This window comes from Heterocephalus glaber, unplaced genomic scaffold, assembly GCF_053883595.1.
Source record: "Heterocephalus glaber isolate CG9 unplaced genomic scaffold, H.glaber_assembly_v1.0 deba00001532, whole genome shotgun sequence".
NCBI classification, from domain to species: domain Eukaryota; kingdom Metazoa; phylum Chordata; class Mammalia; order Rodentia; family Bathyergidae; genus Heterocephalus; species Heterocephalus glaber.
In genome coordinates this window covers 25,830,151-25,846,259 of record NW_028258330.1, presented here as the reverse complement: position 1 = coordinate 25,846,259, position 16,109 = coordinate 25,830,151, and the positions used below count along the sequence as shown (strand labels likewise).

The 16,109-nt window shown below is 38.7% G+C and overlaps 1 protein-coding gene across 18 annotated transcripts in view; it reads left to right on the top strand.

The window, feature by feature from the left end:
• The window catches only part of Ncoa6 (nuclear receptor coactivator 6), a 95,054-nt gene that overhangs the window by 51,830 nt on the left and 27,115 nt on the right, over positions 1-16,109 (top strand). For 11 of the 18 annotated variants that reach the window (XR_015442016.1, XM_004867903.4, XM_087188915.1 and 8 more), the window contains 4 exons: positions 1,491-1,619; positions 2,726-3,601; positions 5,656-5,802; positions 12,195-13,311. Coding sequence is in view for 17 of the 18 variants with exons in the window: in XM_004867903.4 (XP_004867960.1) it covers positions 1,491-1,619; positions 2,726-3,601; positions 5,656-5,802; positions 12,195-13,311 (2,269 nt within the window). In the remaining variant the exon portion in view is untranslated. The remainder of the gene's footprint in view (positions 1-1,490; positions 1,620-2,725; positions 3,602-5,655; positions 5,803-12,194; positions 13,312-16,109) is intronic. The other 7 variants (XM_087188909.1, XM_004867905.4, XM_087188913.1 and 4 more) reach the window with 6 other exon arrangements.

The window sequence follows — 16,109 nt, the reverse complement described above, 5'->3', positions numbered from 1 at the left end:
CTCAAACTCGCAGTCTTCCTGCCTCAGTCTTCCAAGTAGTTTAGAGAGATAGCAAATATTAGAGATTTTTAATGCATCTCTGTTATTTAAAAAATCAGTAAAGGGGCCAGGGATTTAGCTCAGTGATTTCGCTGCCTGCTGTACAAGCGCAAGGACCTGAATTCGATCCCTGGTACCAAAAAAAAAAAAAAAAATCAGTAAAGAAAACTTGAATAAAATAATTAGTTTTATGTAATGGACATATGTAGATACCATGCAATAATAATTCAGGAGTTCTCAATCTCTTCAAGTATAAATGTAGCACTTATACAAATTGACTATACATTATTTCCAAAGCAAGTTTCAGTAAATACAAAATACTGATATCACACAGATCCTGTTCTCTAAGCATTATGCAGTTAAGTCAAATCAGTGGTTAAAAGACACAAGGGCCGGGGATTTAGCTCAGTGGTTTCACTGCCTGCTGCGCAAGCTCAAGAACCCAAGTTCGATCCCAGGTACTAAAAAAACAAACCTAGAATAAAAAACACAACAAAAACCAACCAGGACTGGGGATGTAGCGTAATGCTAGTGCTTACTTAGCATGTGTGAGGCCCTAGGTTCGATCCCAGCACCACAAACAACAACAAAAAGCCTAACAAAAATACCCCATGTAAATTTATTAGTACGTTCTAAATACCTAATGATTTAAGAAAGTAATCATCAGAGCTGATGATATAGGTCAGTGATGATGAACCTTTTAGAGCTTTTCAATGATACAGACAGCCTGCTGTGGCACACATGCCATAGGTTCACCACCAGTAATATAGGTCATTGGTAGAGAACTTGCCTAACATGCAAGAGACCCTGGGTTAAATTCCTGGCACCACCAAAAAAATTTAAAAATGCATCGTGGAAATTAGAAAATACTTAGAATGGAATAATGAGACTAGTACATAAGATAATTTATTTATTTTTGTTAACAGGGATCAAACTCAGGACCTTGCACTTATGAGGCAGGCAGTGAAACCACTGAGCTAAATCCCTGGCCCAAGAAATTTATGTCTAAAAGCATTCTCACCTGTCCATAAGAATTCATGACAGATACACAGTATTACACAATTATGAGAATAAAACGTTAGAAAAAATAGAAATCTAATAATCATCAGGGGGATGGATGTATGGTTCTATACAGTGGAGCACTTAATAGCAATCAAGAGGAATAAACTTTAAAAAATAATATTAAGTGAAAAAGGAAGCTGACTCAATTTACCCATATATGCAGAAAAGGTAAATAAATATAGAACCATTAACACTAATTATAGTAGGGGAGGGAGCTTCTGATACAACTGGGTAAATATCTGGAGGAGATAACACAGAAATTTTAGATTTTAAAAAGGCAGATTATGGGCATAAAATTTTTTCATACTCTTTCATATTCTTGAAATAGGTAATCAAAAACAAAAATAGTGGCAAATCCAGTATACTATTCTATGGATTTCTTTTTCTAGGATTAATAAGGATGACCAGCCCTGCCACTGTTATGATACCCCAGGGTGGAAACATGTCATCTTCCATGATGGCACCAGGCACCAATCCAGAACAGCAGCCCAGGACCCCTCGCCCTGCTTCTCAGTCAGGTAATGACTCCCAATCTTTGAGGATCAAAGAAGGTAGGACTTCTTGCAGAGATAATTATGAAATTCTGCTTTCTGATGTTAAATTCCTAACTGCCATGCTCAATGGTACCTTTATAAAACTTGCCCTGATTTCTTTAAGCCAAATGTTATCACTTTCAGTAGGTGTGGTGATACATGCCTGTAATCCCAGGAGGCTGAGGCTAGAGGATCTCTGTATTTTCAAGGCCAACCTTGGGCTACATAGCAAGACCCTGTCTCAACAAAACAAAACAAAATGTTACATTTTCTTCTCACAATTTCTCATTACAATCTTACTAGTTATACTCTAACATTTATAACTGTCTGGGGGGGTGTTGAACCCAGGGCCATCACACTGAGCTACATTCCTAGTCTGTTTTTATTTTTATTTGTTTGTTTGTTTGTTTTTGGTACTGGGGATCGAACTCAGGACCTTGCATTTGCGAGGCAGTCGGTGGCACCACTGAGCTAAATCCCCAGGCCTCTATTTTTATTTTTTGAGACAGAGTCTCCCTAAGTTGTTAAATTGCCTAGGCTGGCTCGAACCTTTGATCCTCCTGCCTCAGCCTCTGTGGGTGCTGGGATTACAGGTGTATGCTACCAAGCCTAGCTGTCAACATTCATAAAAACGTGCCTTGGCCTACTTAGTTCTGCATAACAGAATTCTGTAGTCAAGTAAATTTGGTAAATGTATCATACTTTACCCTGCCTCTTTGAGATTCAAAATGAATATACTTGAAACACTGAACATTCTACAGTGAAGATGAAACTTACATAAGGTTTTGGGGTTCAGTGTTTCCCAACCTAATTGACTATTTTGTTTCATTTTCTTATAACAGTAATTAACAGAGTTCCTGAAAATATGATTTGGAAAATACTGCTGTCCACATTTTACATTTGGCTCTTATATTCACTATTGGACCATAACTTCTTTTTAAGGCAGTATTCATCTTTTCTATCATCGTTGGGGTATGCTTTACACATAGATGCTGCTCGTGGACATGAATGGTACCAGCAGATCCAGGCTACTGCTCTAGGATCTAGGTTGCAATATGTTAATTATTGCTTTGTCGGCTGTCTTTAAATAGATGCAATGGATCCACTCCTCTCTGGGCTCCATATACCACAGCAGAGTCATCCCTCAGGATCTTTAGCTCCTCCACATCACCCAATGCAGCCTGTTGCTGTGAACAGACAAATGAACCCAGCTAATTTTCCCCAGCTGCAACAGCAGCAGCAGCAGCAACAGCATCAGCAGCAGCAGCAGCAACAGCAGCAGCAGCAGCAACAGTTGCAGGCCAGACCCCCACAGCAACATCAGCAGCAACAGCCACAGGGGATTCGTCCCCAGTTTACTGCCCCAACTCAGGTGCCTGTTCCTCCAGGCTGGAACCAGCTGCCTTCTGGAGCCCTTCAGCCTCCTCCAGCCCAGGGTTCTTTGGGCACAATGACTGCAAACCAGGGGTGGAAGAAGTCTTCCTTGCCTGGCACAATGCAACAGCAACTCCAGGCAAGACCATCCTTAGCCACGGTACAGACACCTTCCCACCCTCCCCCTCCATATCCCTTTGGCAGCCAGCAAGCCTCACAAGCCCATTCAAACTTTCCTCAGATGAGCAACCCAGGCCAGTTCACAGCTCCTCAGATGAAGAGTATGCAGGGAGGGCCCTCCAGGGTCCCAACCCCCTTGCAGCAGCCCCACCTCACCAACAAGTCTCCTGCCTCCTCACCCTCCTCCTTCCAGCAGGGATCCCCTGCATCTTCCCCAACGGTTAACCAAACTCAGCAGCAGATGGGACCAAGGCCACCTCAAAATAACCCACTTCCCCAGGGATTTCAGCAGCCCGTCAGCTCTCCAGGTCGGAATCCTATGGTTCAACAGGGAAATGTGCCACCTAACTTCATGGTGATGCAGCAGCAGCCACCAAACCAGGGGCCACAGAGTTTACATCCAGCCCTAGGAGGTGAGGAATACTGAAGCTATTTATATTGGTAAATTTGCTAGAGATAGATCTGAGTAGAACTTAAGTTTTTAGCATTAATGGAGGAAGTCAAATAAGGATGTAATTATTTGGTTTTGTGTATGGTGGTGACATTTGGTATGACTTAGTTAACTTGATGCATTATTATCTTGATACATTATGCAGCATCTTACTGGTTTATATATAAGCTAGCTCTCTGGTTAAAATGCAGGTAAAATTCAATATAGAAATTTGTTTTTCAAATAATTTTTTGCTTAATCTTGTACTAGTAAATTGTCCAGAAGAAACATGCATTTTATTAACAACAAATTTCTCAGCTGTTGAAAAAGTTAAGGTTATGCAGTACAGCAAAAATGAAAAGATAAGTACAGATCTTACTGGGAAAAATGCCGTGCTAGTTAACAAGTTTGATAATCCTAGTTAGTAAAATATTAAGCATGGTATTTGTTAACTTTGATTAAAGTATTAAAGGGGAATGAGTTCAGAAATCATTGACTTTTATAGTTTTATAATGCCAATGCCTGCTCCTTAGAGAGGGAATTCCACTAGTTATACCTAAAGGAGATTTATTTATTTATTTTGTAAGGTGCCTCTTGTATGAAGAAAAAGCAATGGAGCTTAATGTGTGAGAGGTAAAACGATTACAGTAAAACTTATCCATCTCCATGTTTATTATTTATTCTTATTAATCATTGATCTAGTGCACATGAACGTGCTTGGAGCTTTTCAGTAAGGTATAGAGAATGTCAGTAATACTGTCATGTGATAAGCATATCCCCACCAAAAGACACCCATTGCCTACCCAGAAAAAAACCCTTGCATCTTTAGTGCAACATACCAAAGGCATGTTCCCATGGTTTCTGGTGAAATTAAGTTGCTCATCAGTCTTTTCACTCTCTTATAATTAGTTTTATTGACATGCAGGCTCTAATATTTGAATCCTAAGAAGTTTTTACAAAATACAAGAATGTTTCAGCTCCAAACTTCACTGTTCTGGGCATCTAGCCCTGGATCAGTGGAAGCTGGGTAGTCCCTCCTGCAAATGTGATTACTGATTTAATTACAATGGAAGCATGCAAATGGGGACTTGTCACTGCTAAAGAAAGGACAAATGCATATTTGTCTACAAAGAGTTTTTCAAGGCATTAAAAATTTTGCCCTTAAAAAAAAGAAATGGACAAATGCAAGAAAACTTTAAGTGAGTTTTAATTCTTAATTCTTTCATAGAGTAGATGATATGCTCACCTAGGTGATCTGGCCATATCAAGGCCTATATTATAAAAACTGATTGGGTCTGAGATTCTCCTTATTACAAATTTGTTTTCTAAAATTAGGCCTTCCTAAAAGGAAATGATACTTGAGTAAGATTCCATTAGATCATGGCTTTTGGTACCATAGCTGTCAGAATCACAGTAAACCTTATAAGGGGAAGGCAAATGACAAGTTCAATATAACCTCGCTTTGAAGCTCCTGTGAACTGTTTCTAATCTCCTGTCCCTTCCAACGAGACAAGCATAACATTGGGGGGAAGTTTTCTGCAAAGGAGATTGTCATCCATTTCCCTCAGAGTGGGAGGAAAATCACCTAACCTTGATAACAGGACCCAGCTCTTTGTTTTCTAGTATTTCATATCAATTTGTTTGAATATGAGAGAATTTAGCACACTGCTTTGGTGCCTGTGTTTTAAGTATGTAAAGTTTTGAAATCCATTGTATTATAGAGAAAAGTGAGCCCTCAAACCTTGCTGTGGTATGGCCTCAGATCACATTTAGGGAGCAGATTGCCATCTTCTCCTTGGCATGTTCTAAGTATAAATTTTTCAGTATTTCTTTTTCATTTGGACAATGCTCATGTAAGAGATTGTGTTGATTTTTTTAACCATCTTTCCCAACCTTATTATTAAAGATCCTACCTGTGTGACAGAGAGAGCTAAGCCAGTGAAGACTTCATGCAGCTCATCCTTCCTTATTCATTCCATATCTAAGCAAGAGTATAAATTTGCTAGGTAACTGCCTTACTCATTGTTTTCTATTAAGGAATGCCTAAACGCCTCCCACCTGGCTTCTCAGCAGGACAGGCCAATCCGAACTTTATGCAAGGTCAGGTGCCTTCCACCACAACAACCAACCCTGGGAATTCAGGAGCCCCCCAGCTACAAGCAAATCAAAATGTCCAGCATGCAGGTTTGTTTTCTGTAATTTTTTTAGCATGTATGGACCATGGTGTGGTAAATACCTTGATAGGAAACAGGTATACAGGTTAATTTGTCCTGATCTCTTGCCTTTATTTCAGTTGTATAAGTACTTTTGTCCTTCAGAGCAATTACACCTACATGGAAAATCAGTAAAATGTCTCAGGACCATGAAAACAACTATAAAAAGGAGATGGAACTGAGTTAAAGCAGGGTTTAGCCAATTTTTTTTTCCTGGAAAAAGGGCCAGATAATAAATATTTTAGGTTATGTGATCTTTGTTGCAACTACTCAATTCTGCTTAATGAGTGTGGCAGTGTTCCAAATATTTATTTACAAACTATTAGTGTACTGATTTGTACCCTGGGCCATAGTTTGCTGACCTTGAATTAGAGCTTGCTCAGGTAGTAAAAAGGCATTTCTGGTAAAGGAAATGGTAAAATACAAAGTTAAGTAGGCAGATGGCACAATTGGACAACTTTTAAAAATCTTAGCTTTGTTTATGCTGAGTGTCCAGATTCTGTATACAGTGTAGTATTTTTTTCAAATTTAATCAGTATACTGTATATAGGAAGAAATTTTGAAGAGGAAGTAAGATAACAGTGGAATGGCTAAAAAGTAGTAATGGGGCCAGGAATGTAGCTCAGCAGAACAGTGCCTGCCTGGCAAGTGTGAGGTCCTGAGTTCAATCCCCAGTAGCAAAAAAAATAAAAAATAAAAAGTAGTACTGCAAAGCAATATCCCAAACTTCATGTTTCTGGGTATCTGGTTGCTTGGGAACCATTTAACTAATCCTTTACCTTTTCTCATTCAAGCAATTTGGACTGATGCAGCTCAAATATTTTCTCAACTCCTATCAGCAATTGGAGTTAATTTAATTATGTGGTTCCAACTTTCAGTAAAATCACTAAGGAATGAGAAAAATCCTGACTTATGGAGGAAAAAAGATTTTCAAACTGTGTTGAAAAGAATAGGACAAACTACTTGACTTGCCCTATCTGCTGAGTCATGAAAACTAATTTTTATAAGAAGCTTTAAAACAATGTTAAAATTCATAATTCTTCTACCCTCACACAGCTGTTTTGTATTTTTGTATGCTATCTTCCACATAAACCTATTTTTTGTTTGTCTTTCTCTTTGGGTTTGTTTTGCTTTTGCGCCATTGGGCATGCTAGGTAAGTGTGCTTTGAGCTACATCCCCAGGCCACACATGTTGTTTTGGTTTTCCCATTAAGCCTATCTATAGTACCTTTTATTCTTGTCTGTCATTTTTTATTCTGTTACCCTATTTTATTACTCTTGTGAACTTTTGCTGCTTCCTGAAAAAAAATCCTTGGCTTTTTGTATTTTGTCTCTTCCCAACTAGACTCCAAAGAGCGGGTCTCTCTTGTTTTGTTTTTTTTTTTTTCCCTTTAAGTTTATTGGTACATTTTAGGTAAAAAATACAGTTACATTCATCATTGGGATCCTGAACCTTTACATGAGTATCTTGGTTCTTTTTTTTTCCCCCTTCCCCTGCCCTCCCTTCACCCCCTCCACACTTCCCTATTTGCAAAGACTTTGTTTCCATTTTTTTCCTTTTCTCATATTTTTTCTTTTCCCTTTTTTCCTTTCCCCTACCCCTCCCAATTCCCCTGCTCCTTTAGATCTTTTCTTCCTGTCACACAATATCAATTATACATTTTTTAAATTAAATATCAAGATCTAGGAGACATTACCACAGATTTTACAGAATGTAAAAGGATATAGAAAGCATATTAAAAAAATCTGTTTTGAAATAAATTTGACAACTTCTAAGAAGTACCTTGGAAGACAAATTAATGAAACTAACTCTGGAGGAAATATAAAATGTGAATAGCACCTATTAAAGAAAGTATATTCTTAGCTTGAAAACCTACCTGTATGACAGCAGCAGGCTCATATACATTTTAACTGATAAATTATATCAAACAATTAAAGCAGAAAAAAGAAGGAACACTTCTCCCCTCATTTTAGGAACTCAGCATTGTGCTAATCCTAAAACTGGATAAAGATAATAGAAGAAAAAAGTATGAACATAGATAGAAATTTGTTTAACAAAACAAACTATTAGAAGTCAGATCTGGCAGTATGTAGAAAGTGGTTTTGTTATAGGGATGGCAGTGTTGGTTCAGCATTGGAAAATCCACCCCCCAAAAGTCATCATTTTAACAGAGGAAAGGAAAAAGCCATATGATCCTGTCACTAGTTGGAGAAAAGTATTGGACTAAATTCTACAGCTGTTCATGGTAAAAGCTATCAGGAGACTAGAAGTAGAACAGAACCTTCTCAACAGATTAAAGACATGTACTCCATACTTCCAGCGAGAATGCTTTATATGAATGGAGAAGACACAATGCTTTCTTCCCAAGGTGGGGAACAAGGACAGATATGCTTATTCTTTATCTGTCCATTAAACTTTGAAACCTAGTCCCCACCAAAATAGTCTGGCAATAAAATGACACAATTAGGGTAGGATTGGCAAGGTAGAAGCAAAATCTTTATATGTAGGTGAAATGATCATCTACAGAGAAAATACTAAGAAATCTCTAGGAGCCCCTAGAACTTGTACTTGAATTTAGGAGGATTAGAAAACACAAGGTATATATAAAAATTCAGGTCTGTGTATACTTGCTATAAATGAAGAATTGGATATTGAAATTTAAAAGTTATGTAGGAGTACAAAGGACCTAGAAAAGTTAAAAAAAAAAAAAAACAGTGTTGGAAGACATTTAGTACCTAATTTTAAGACTTCTTCTAAAGCTACAGTAATCAAGGCAGTGTTGATGTAAGGAAAGACATATAGATCATTTGAATAAAACAGAATCTAGAATTAGAACCACACATATATGGTCCACTGAGGTTTGAAAGATTATTTAACATTAGCATTTTATAGAATATAAAACTCAATTCAAGAGCCAAGGAAGAGATAGTGTTTTGAGCAAATGGCACTAGAACACCTGGTATCCGTATATAAAAAATTAACCTGAGCCCTTATTTCCATACATGAAAATAACTTGAAGGGATCTATGAACCTAAATATGAAAGCCTAAAAGTATAAAACTTTAAGAAGAAATTATAAGGGAAAATGTTTATGAATTCAGGGTAGGCAGGAACTACCTAGGATACAAAAGACATGTATAAAAGAAAAAAATTGATAAATGAGATTCCATCAAAATTTAGAACTTTAAATGACATCGTTAAAATGAAAAGTAGTCCTTAAACAGACCATATTTACAATGCATATAACCTATAATCAGAATATATAAAGAATTCTTAGAGCTCATTAATAGACAATCCAATTAAAAAGTAGACATAAGAAGATGTTAAATAGCCAGTATAGCACAAGGAAAGGTGTGCAACTCTAGAATCAGAAAAATACTAATCAGTACAATAACAAGACTGAATTATACACTCATTAGGGAGATGAAGTTAAAAGTTTTAAAAGCCTTGTCATGACTTTTTCTTTTTGTTGGATTCTCCCCCTTTGCGTTTAATTTGTCACGCCCAATGGATTCATTCTGCTAGCTTTCCTGGGGTTGTGATCCTCATTGTCTTTTCCTAGGGTATTGTCTAAAATTTTTTGGAGTGCTGGTTTGGTATTCATGAAGTTCCTGAGGTGCTCTTTATCATGAAAGTATCTTATTTCTCCATCAATTTTGAAAGAGCTTTGCAGGGTACATCAGTCAGGGTTGGAGGCTCTTTTCCTTTAGGGCTTGAAATACATCTCTCCAAGCTCTTCTTGCCTTGAGGGTTTGCAGTGAGAAGTCTGCTGTGATTCTGATGGGCTTTCCTTTGTATGTGATTTGTTTCTTTTTTCTCACTGCTTGTAGAATTTTGTCCTTCTGTTGGATTTCTGGAATCCTAACTATTATATGCCTATGTGTAGATTTCTTTTTATCAAGGCTATTTGGAGTCCTATATGCCTCACTTAATCTGTATGTCAAGTTCTTTTCCCCTCCTTGGGAAGTTTTCTGCCATCACTTTTGTGAACAGTTTTTTTATGTCATCTGCACTCTCTCCTCTTTCTTCATTGACTCCAATCAGTCTTATGTTATTCTTCTTTGGATTGTCTTGCAGCTGCTGGATTGATTTCTCGTGTTCCCTTACAATTTTAAAGCAATTTTTCTTTTCCTGGTCACTAATTGCAATCTTTTCTTCTATATCTGAAATTCTATCCTCACATTGGTTCATTCTGCTGCACAGACTTTCAATGGAGGTTTTAATCTCCTGGAAATCTGTTTGCATCTGTTTTATAGATTCCATTTGTTTCCTATGTTGTGATTCCATCATGTTCCTCAGCTCCTCTATTTATTATCTGTGTTCTCTCTAGATTTATTAATCATGTCTTGCACTATGAGCACAATCTTTGCTGTTATCTGAGTAATTATTTCTGATTTCATTTTTCCCAGATCCTCTTTTGTTGCCAGTTCAGAGAGTCCAGGTAGTTGAGTATCAGAATGTTCCATCTCGTTTCCCTTTGGGGTTGCTGTAGGTGATCCACAAGCCTGTTTTTGAGGCTTGTTTACGAGTCTTCTCATTTCCACGGGGGAGGGGGGGTGCTTCTGGTGCCCATGCGGCTCACCTTCTCTGCCCTAGGAGCTTGGGATGGCTGAGGGGGAGCTTCCTTCCCGGTTCTGGGTGAAAGGGCATAGTTTCAATCCAACTGCTTCGAGCAAAAGTTGTAGGATTTTGTAGCAAAGGTTCTCTCATGTCCTGGGTTGTTTGTAGACCTTGAGGGGCCAGGGCCAGAATATTGGCTGTCTTCTTAGCCCAGTGACCTTCCTAGATCTGGTCTCTAAACTCTTTTTTTCCAGGAATTTGTCTCTCTTGTTTATTGATACTGCTTCAGCACCAAAAGTACCACGTACCAATTAGGTACCCAATAAATAATTGTAGGTTAGATGATTATACACCATTATTTGCAACATATGTAGCACATACAATGGTCATGGGGTTCAAGATAAGTTTATAAACCTGGCTTAGAGAGTCTTCCTTGGGATTTAGGAAAAGTTTAGCTATAGACTGTCCCTTGCCTTTGGCTGGAGTGTGGAATGGCTTCATTATGGCTTCTACTTTCTACTCTCCATTTAAAAATGGGAAAAAAAAAAAAAAAAAAAAGCTGGGCATGGTGGTGCACGCCTATAATCCCAGCACTTGGGAGGCTGAGGCAGGAGAATTGCTGTGAGTTTGAGGCCAGCCTGTGCTACATAATGAGTTCAAGGCCAGCCTGAACTAATAGCAAGACCTTGTCTCAAAAAACAAAATAAAGTGAAAAATAAAAGGGATAAAATAAGCTTTTGAATAGACAGTTATTCAGTTAAAAAGGAGGACAATGGGCTAGGGATATAGCTCAGAGTGCATGCAAACATGAGCAAGGTCCTGGATTCAATCCCCATCACCAAAAAGGTTGGGGAATAGGAAAAATAGTACAAGTAGCTATTGAAAAATCCCAGAGACCCAACAATAAATAAACACTGCAGTGGGCTAGGCAGCACCTTTTATCTAAATTAGAAATAACTGGAAGAATGGAACATGTCCCAAGTGATCCAGTAGGGACTGCCACAGGATAGGGTCCCTGAAATTTTAGCATTCTTCTGTCTGCAGCTTCTCAATGAATCATCTAGTCTGTTGACTATCAGTAAAAGATTAGCTTCCTGGGCCGGGCATTTAGCTCATTGGTTTCGCCACCTGCTGCGCAAGCACAAGGACCCAAGTTTGATCCCCAGTACCAAAAAAAAAATCAGCTTCTAGATCAGGATTAAATCATTTTTACCATACTGAGACAGAGTAGATCAGTCCTTGGGAAGTGTTAGGTATTCTCTAAAGTACAGCATCTAGATATTACACACATAGCCTTTGGGAATCATAGTTTCCCAAGACGCATTTTTAAATGTCTTTTCAGTACAGTTGAGGTTTTCCTAAGAGAACAAGGAACATTCTTTGTTTCCCTGGCTTGTTTATAGCAGAGTTTATTTAGCCTACAGTGCTTTTTGTGAACTTTCTTCACAGATAAGGTAGCTAAAGTCATGTTAAATCAGTGAGATGCTGCCTTTATTTATTTAATCTGAAAGAAAGAAAACCTTTGGTTTTTAAAATGTTACCTTTAAGTCTCCATGGAGGAGTAAGACATTTTCTCCTTTTCTGTTGTGTGATCATAGAAAATGTAAACAATTATTCTGTATCATATCTCCGTAGATTGAAAGACTCACAGAAAGTATGTCAAACATGGCACATTTATGTTGGTTAGTGGATATATGGGTGATGGGTATCTTTCTAAGTAAGGTAATTTGAGTATCTTAATACCATTAAGATAATAATATTTCTTTCTGAAACTGCTTTATTTTTTTTTCTTTCTTTTTAAAGGTGGTCAAGGAGCTGGTCCTCCTCAAAACCAGATGCAGGTGTCCCATGGGCCACCAAATATGATGCAGCCTGGCCTCATGGGAATTCATGGCAACATGAACAATCAGCCAGCTGGTAGTTCTGGGGTTCCTCAGGTGAACCTGGGCAACATGCAAGGCCAGCCCCAGCAAGGCCCACCATCCCAGCTGATGGGCATGCACCAGCAGATTGTGCCCTCCCAGGGCCAGATGGTTCAGCAACAAGGAACTTTGAACCCTCAGAACCCTATGATCCTTTCAAGGGCCCAGCTTATGCCACAGGGCCAGATGATGGTGAATGCTCAGAACCAAAATCTTGGGCCTTCACCCCAAAGAATGACCCCACCTAAGCAGTTGCTTTCCCAGCAGGGCCAACAAATAATGGCACCACATAACCAGATGATGGGGACACAGGGGCAGGTTTTGCTCCAACAGAGCCCAATGATAGAGCAGATCATGACCAATCAGATGCAGGGCAATAAGCAACAGTTTAACACCCAGAACCAATCCAGTGTCATGCCGGGACCAACGCAGATAATGAGGGGACCAACTCCTAACATGCAAGGAAACATGGTGCAGTTTACAGGACAGATGTCAGGACAGATGCTGCCCCAGCAAGGGCCCGTAAACAACAGTCCATCTCAGGTTATGGGGATTCAAGGGCAAGTCCTGCGGCCACCAGGGCCTAGCCCCCACATGGCCCAGCAGCATAGTGATCCTGCTACTACAGCAAATAATGATGTCAGCTTGTCTCAGATGATGCCTGATGTTAGCATGCAACAAACCAACATGGTCCCCCCTCATGTGCAGGCCATGCAGGGAAACAGTGCCTCAGGAAGCCACTTCTCAGGCCATGGGATGCCTTTCAACACACCTTTCAGTGGAGCACCCAATGGAAATCAAATGTCCTGTGGTCAGAATCCAGGTTTCCCAGTCAATAAGGATGTCACACTGACAAGCCCATTGTTGGTCAACTTACTGCAGAGTGATATCTCTGCAGGCCATTTCGGGGTAAACAATAAGCAAAATAATACCAACGCAAATAAACCGAAGAAGAAGAAACCCCCTCGGAAGAAGAAAAATAGTCAGCAAGATCTAAAGTAGGTTGTGATCATTTTGCCTCAGACCTTACTCATTTGTTTTTGTGTAAACATCTTTGTTTATTGAAAATTTTAAGCATATATAAAATTTGAATAGTATAATGAGATCCTTCTGCTTAAACAATTATCAGTTCATAGCCTATCTTACCTTCATCTATACTTTCTCCCATTACCTTCTTTATTATTTTAAGGCAAATTTACTTTGTAAGTATTTCACTGTGTACCTCTAAAAGATAAGGACAGTTCTTTTATATGACGACACAATACCATTAGCACACATAGAAAACTAATACTTCCTCAATAGTCTCACATATCCAACTGTGCTCACATTTCTCTGATTATCTCAATTCTCTTTTTCTTACAGTTTGTTTATTTAACTAAGGAGCCAAACAAGGTGGATATGTTACAATTGGCTGATATGTCTTAAATCTGCGGTCTTGGGGTTTTGGGAAAGGTTGTAATACTCAAAGCCTGAACAGTAACCAATGTTACCACACTATAACTGCACAAGGCACTGGCTTTGGTTTTACCCTGACTACTGGGGAGCCAATGAGATCAATTGTGTTTTGGGAATGAAAACTGCTTGAAACTTTCTGCCGCCTCTCAAAAAATGGTCTTTTGAATGTGCCTTTCCTTTAAAGGCTCTTTATCATCTGTAAAAGCTTACACCCCATACTAAGATGATTATACCTTTTCAGTCAGTTACCCTTTTAGTAAAGGTTCACCAGGTAAGCTCTTTTGCAAGATCATAGCAGGAAGGGCAATTAACCATTTATATTTAATTTCCTGAAGCTAAGTGTTAAGGCATGTTTCTGACTTTAATAAAATGTTTCAAGAAGAAATATTGATTGCATTGGATTTTCAGCCTTAGTCATAAAACTGGAATTCAGAGACTTTTATTAACAGGGAATAATGAGTAATAAATATAAAACAGGTTAATTGAAATAAATTACTACAACTGTAAAAAAGGAATAGGAAGCTTTATTTAAACAAGCTTAAATGTTCAAACTAGCCAGGCATAGTGGCACATGCCTGTAATCACAGCACTTTGGGTGGCTGAGGCAGGAGGGGCAAGAGGATTGCAAGTTCAAGCCCCAGCCTGAGCAATTTAGTGAAACTCTGCCTCAAAAAAGGGGATGTAGGGCCAGGGATTTAGCTTAGTGGTGCCTCTGCCTGCCTCACAAGCACAAGGTTCCGAGTTTGATCCCTGGTACCAAAAAAGGGAGAGATGTTAATCAGTACCCCTCAAAAAACAAAAGTAAAACCAGGCTTTTATCCCAGTCTCCCTAACAACATTCTTTGGTGGTTATACTGTCTTGCTGTTTATTGAATCTTAGTAGATTAAAACCCAGTCGTGCTATATTAACAGGCTATGTTTTCCTGAATTCAAGCTTAATAAGCCCTTTAACTATCCAGTTTTTTGGGGTTGCTCTTTCTTTGGTTAAAATCTTTACTGCTCTTAATTTTAGGAATGACATTTTATGAGAACAATTATTTTATTCCAGTAGACTGGGAGTAAAATTGCAAGATTATTCAGTTGTTGTTAGTATACATTTTTGCTGTCTTCATCAGCCCTACGGGCTTACTTGTTGCTTACTTGTTGGCTCTACACATTGTGAAAAAGAGCAGGAGGACTCCTAGCAAAGTGAAAGACAGTAGGTTTAATAAGATTTGCTCTCAACTCTACCACTAGCTTACAATGGGACCTTGGGGCTGTCTCTTCTAGGTTCTGGGCCTTTGTTTTCTTATCTATAACATGAGGGGACTAGAGCAGGTATCTGAGATTATTTTAGCTGTAGAATCCTTTGAAAGTAAAAGCACAGATTTCTTGTCTATAATTTGAAGTGAGAGGTAAGTCTTACATAAGGAACAGATTGGTATAGGGATCTGGATATGCTGAGGCCCTACTTCAAGTTCTAAATTCCCATGTTCTGGTGCTCTTAAAATGAATTTATGGTCACCCATGCCTGTAATCCCATCTGCTTGGGAGGCCCAGGCAGAGGGATTACAAGTTCAAAGCCAACTTGGGCTACACAATGAGATTCTGCCTCAAAATTAAAATTTAAAAAGCCTGGGCTGAAGCTTAATGGTAAACTGCTTACCTGTCATGGCAAAGCCCTGGGTGCAATCCCCAGTACCACCAAATTAAAAACCAAAAAACAAAACAGTGTTCAGGGTGGCTTATGAAACTATGTAGAATATAATGAGACAAAATGATATCTGAAATGGACAACCATGATACATTAAAGGCAGAGGAAAACTAAAGGTAGGAAAGAAAGGTGCAATTAGTGAGATTACAAAACAAATGAGGGATGTGAGCACTCTGGTTCCTCAGGAATGTGGGTGTTAGTAAAATAAGTTTCTTCATTTGTCTTCTCCTTAAAAATTCTAAGCTACAGGTAAAATAAAAGCATCCCAAAGCCAATGGATATAATATCTTTGAGTATTTATTCTACAGCAAAATTAACTTTCTTACAGTCATCTCTGCTTTTCTTTGTTCACTGAATAACATTTCCATCAAGTAACTTATAATCTATTGCAAGATGTTATGAATTATTAGAGCAGCCTGTTTGAATTTAATAACTACATTGAAGATAGTGTGGTGTCACAGGAATAGTACTTTGTAGCACTGGCAACTGCAAACCATGATCAGGCCTTAAAAAACTAAGAATGGGTGATTTCATACAAAATAGTGTATCAGGAGTTTGGGCTGAGGGTATAATTCTGTGGTAGGACACTTGCGTAGCATGTGTAAATGCCCTGGGTTCCAGCCCCAACACCACAAAAAACAAAAATGT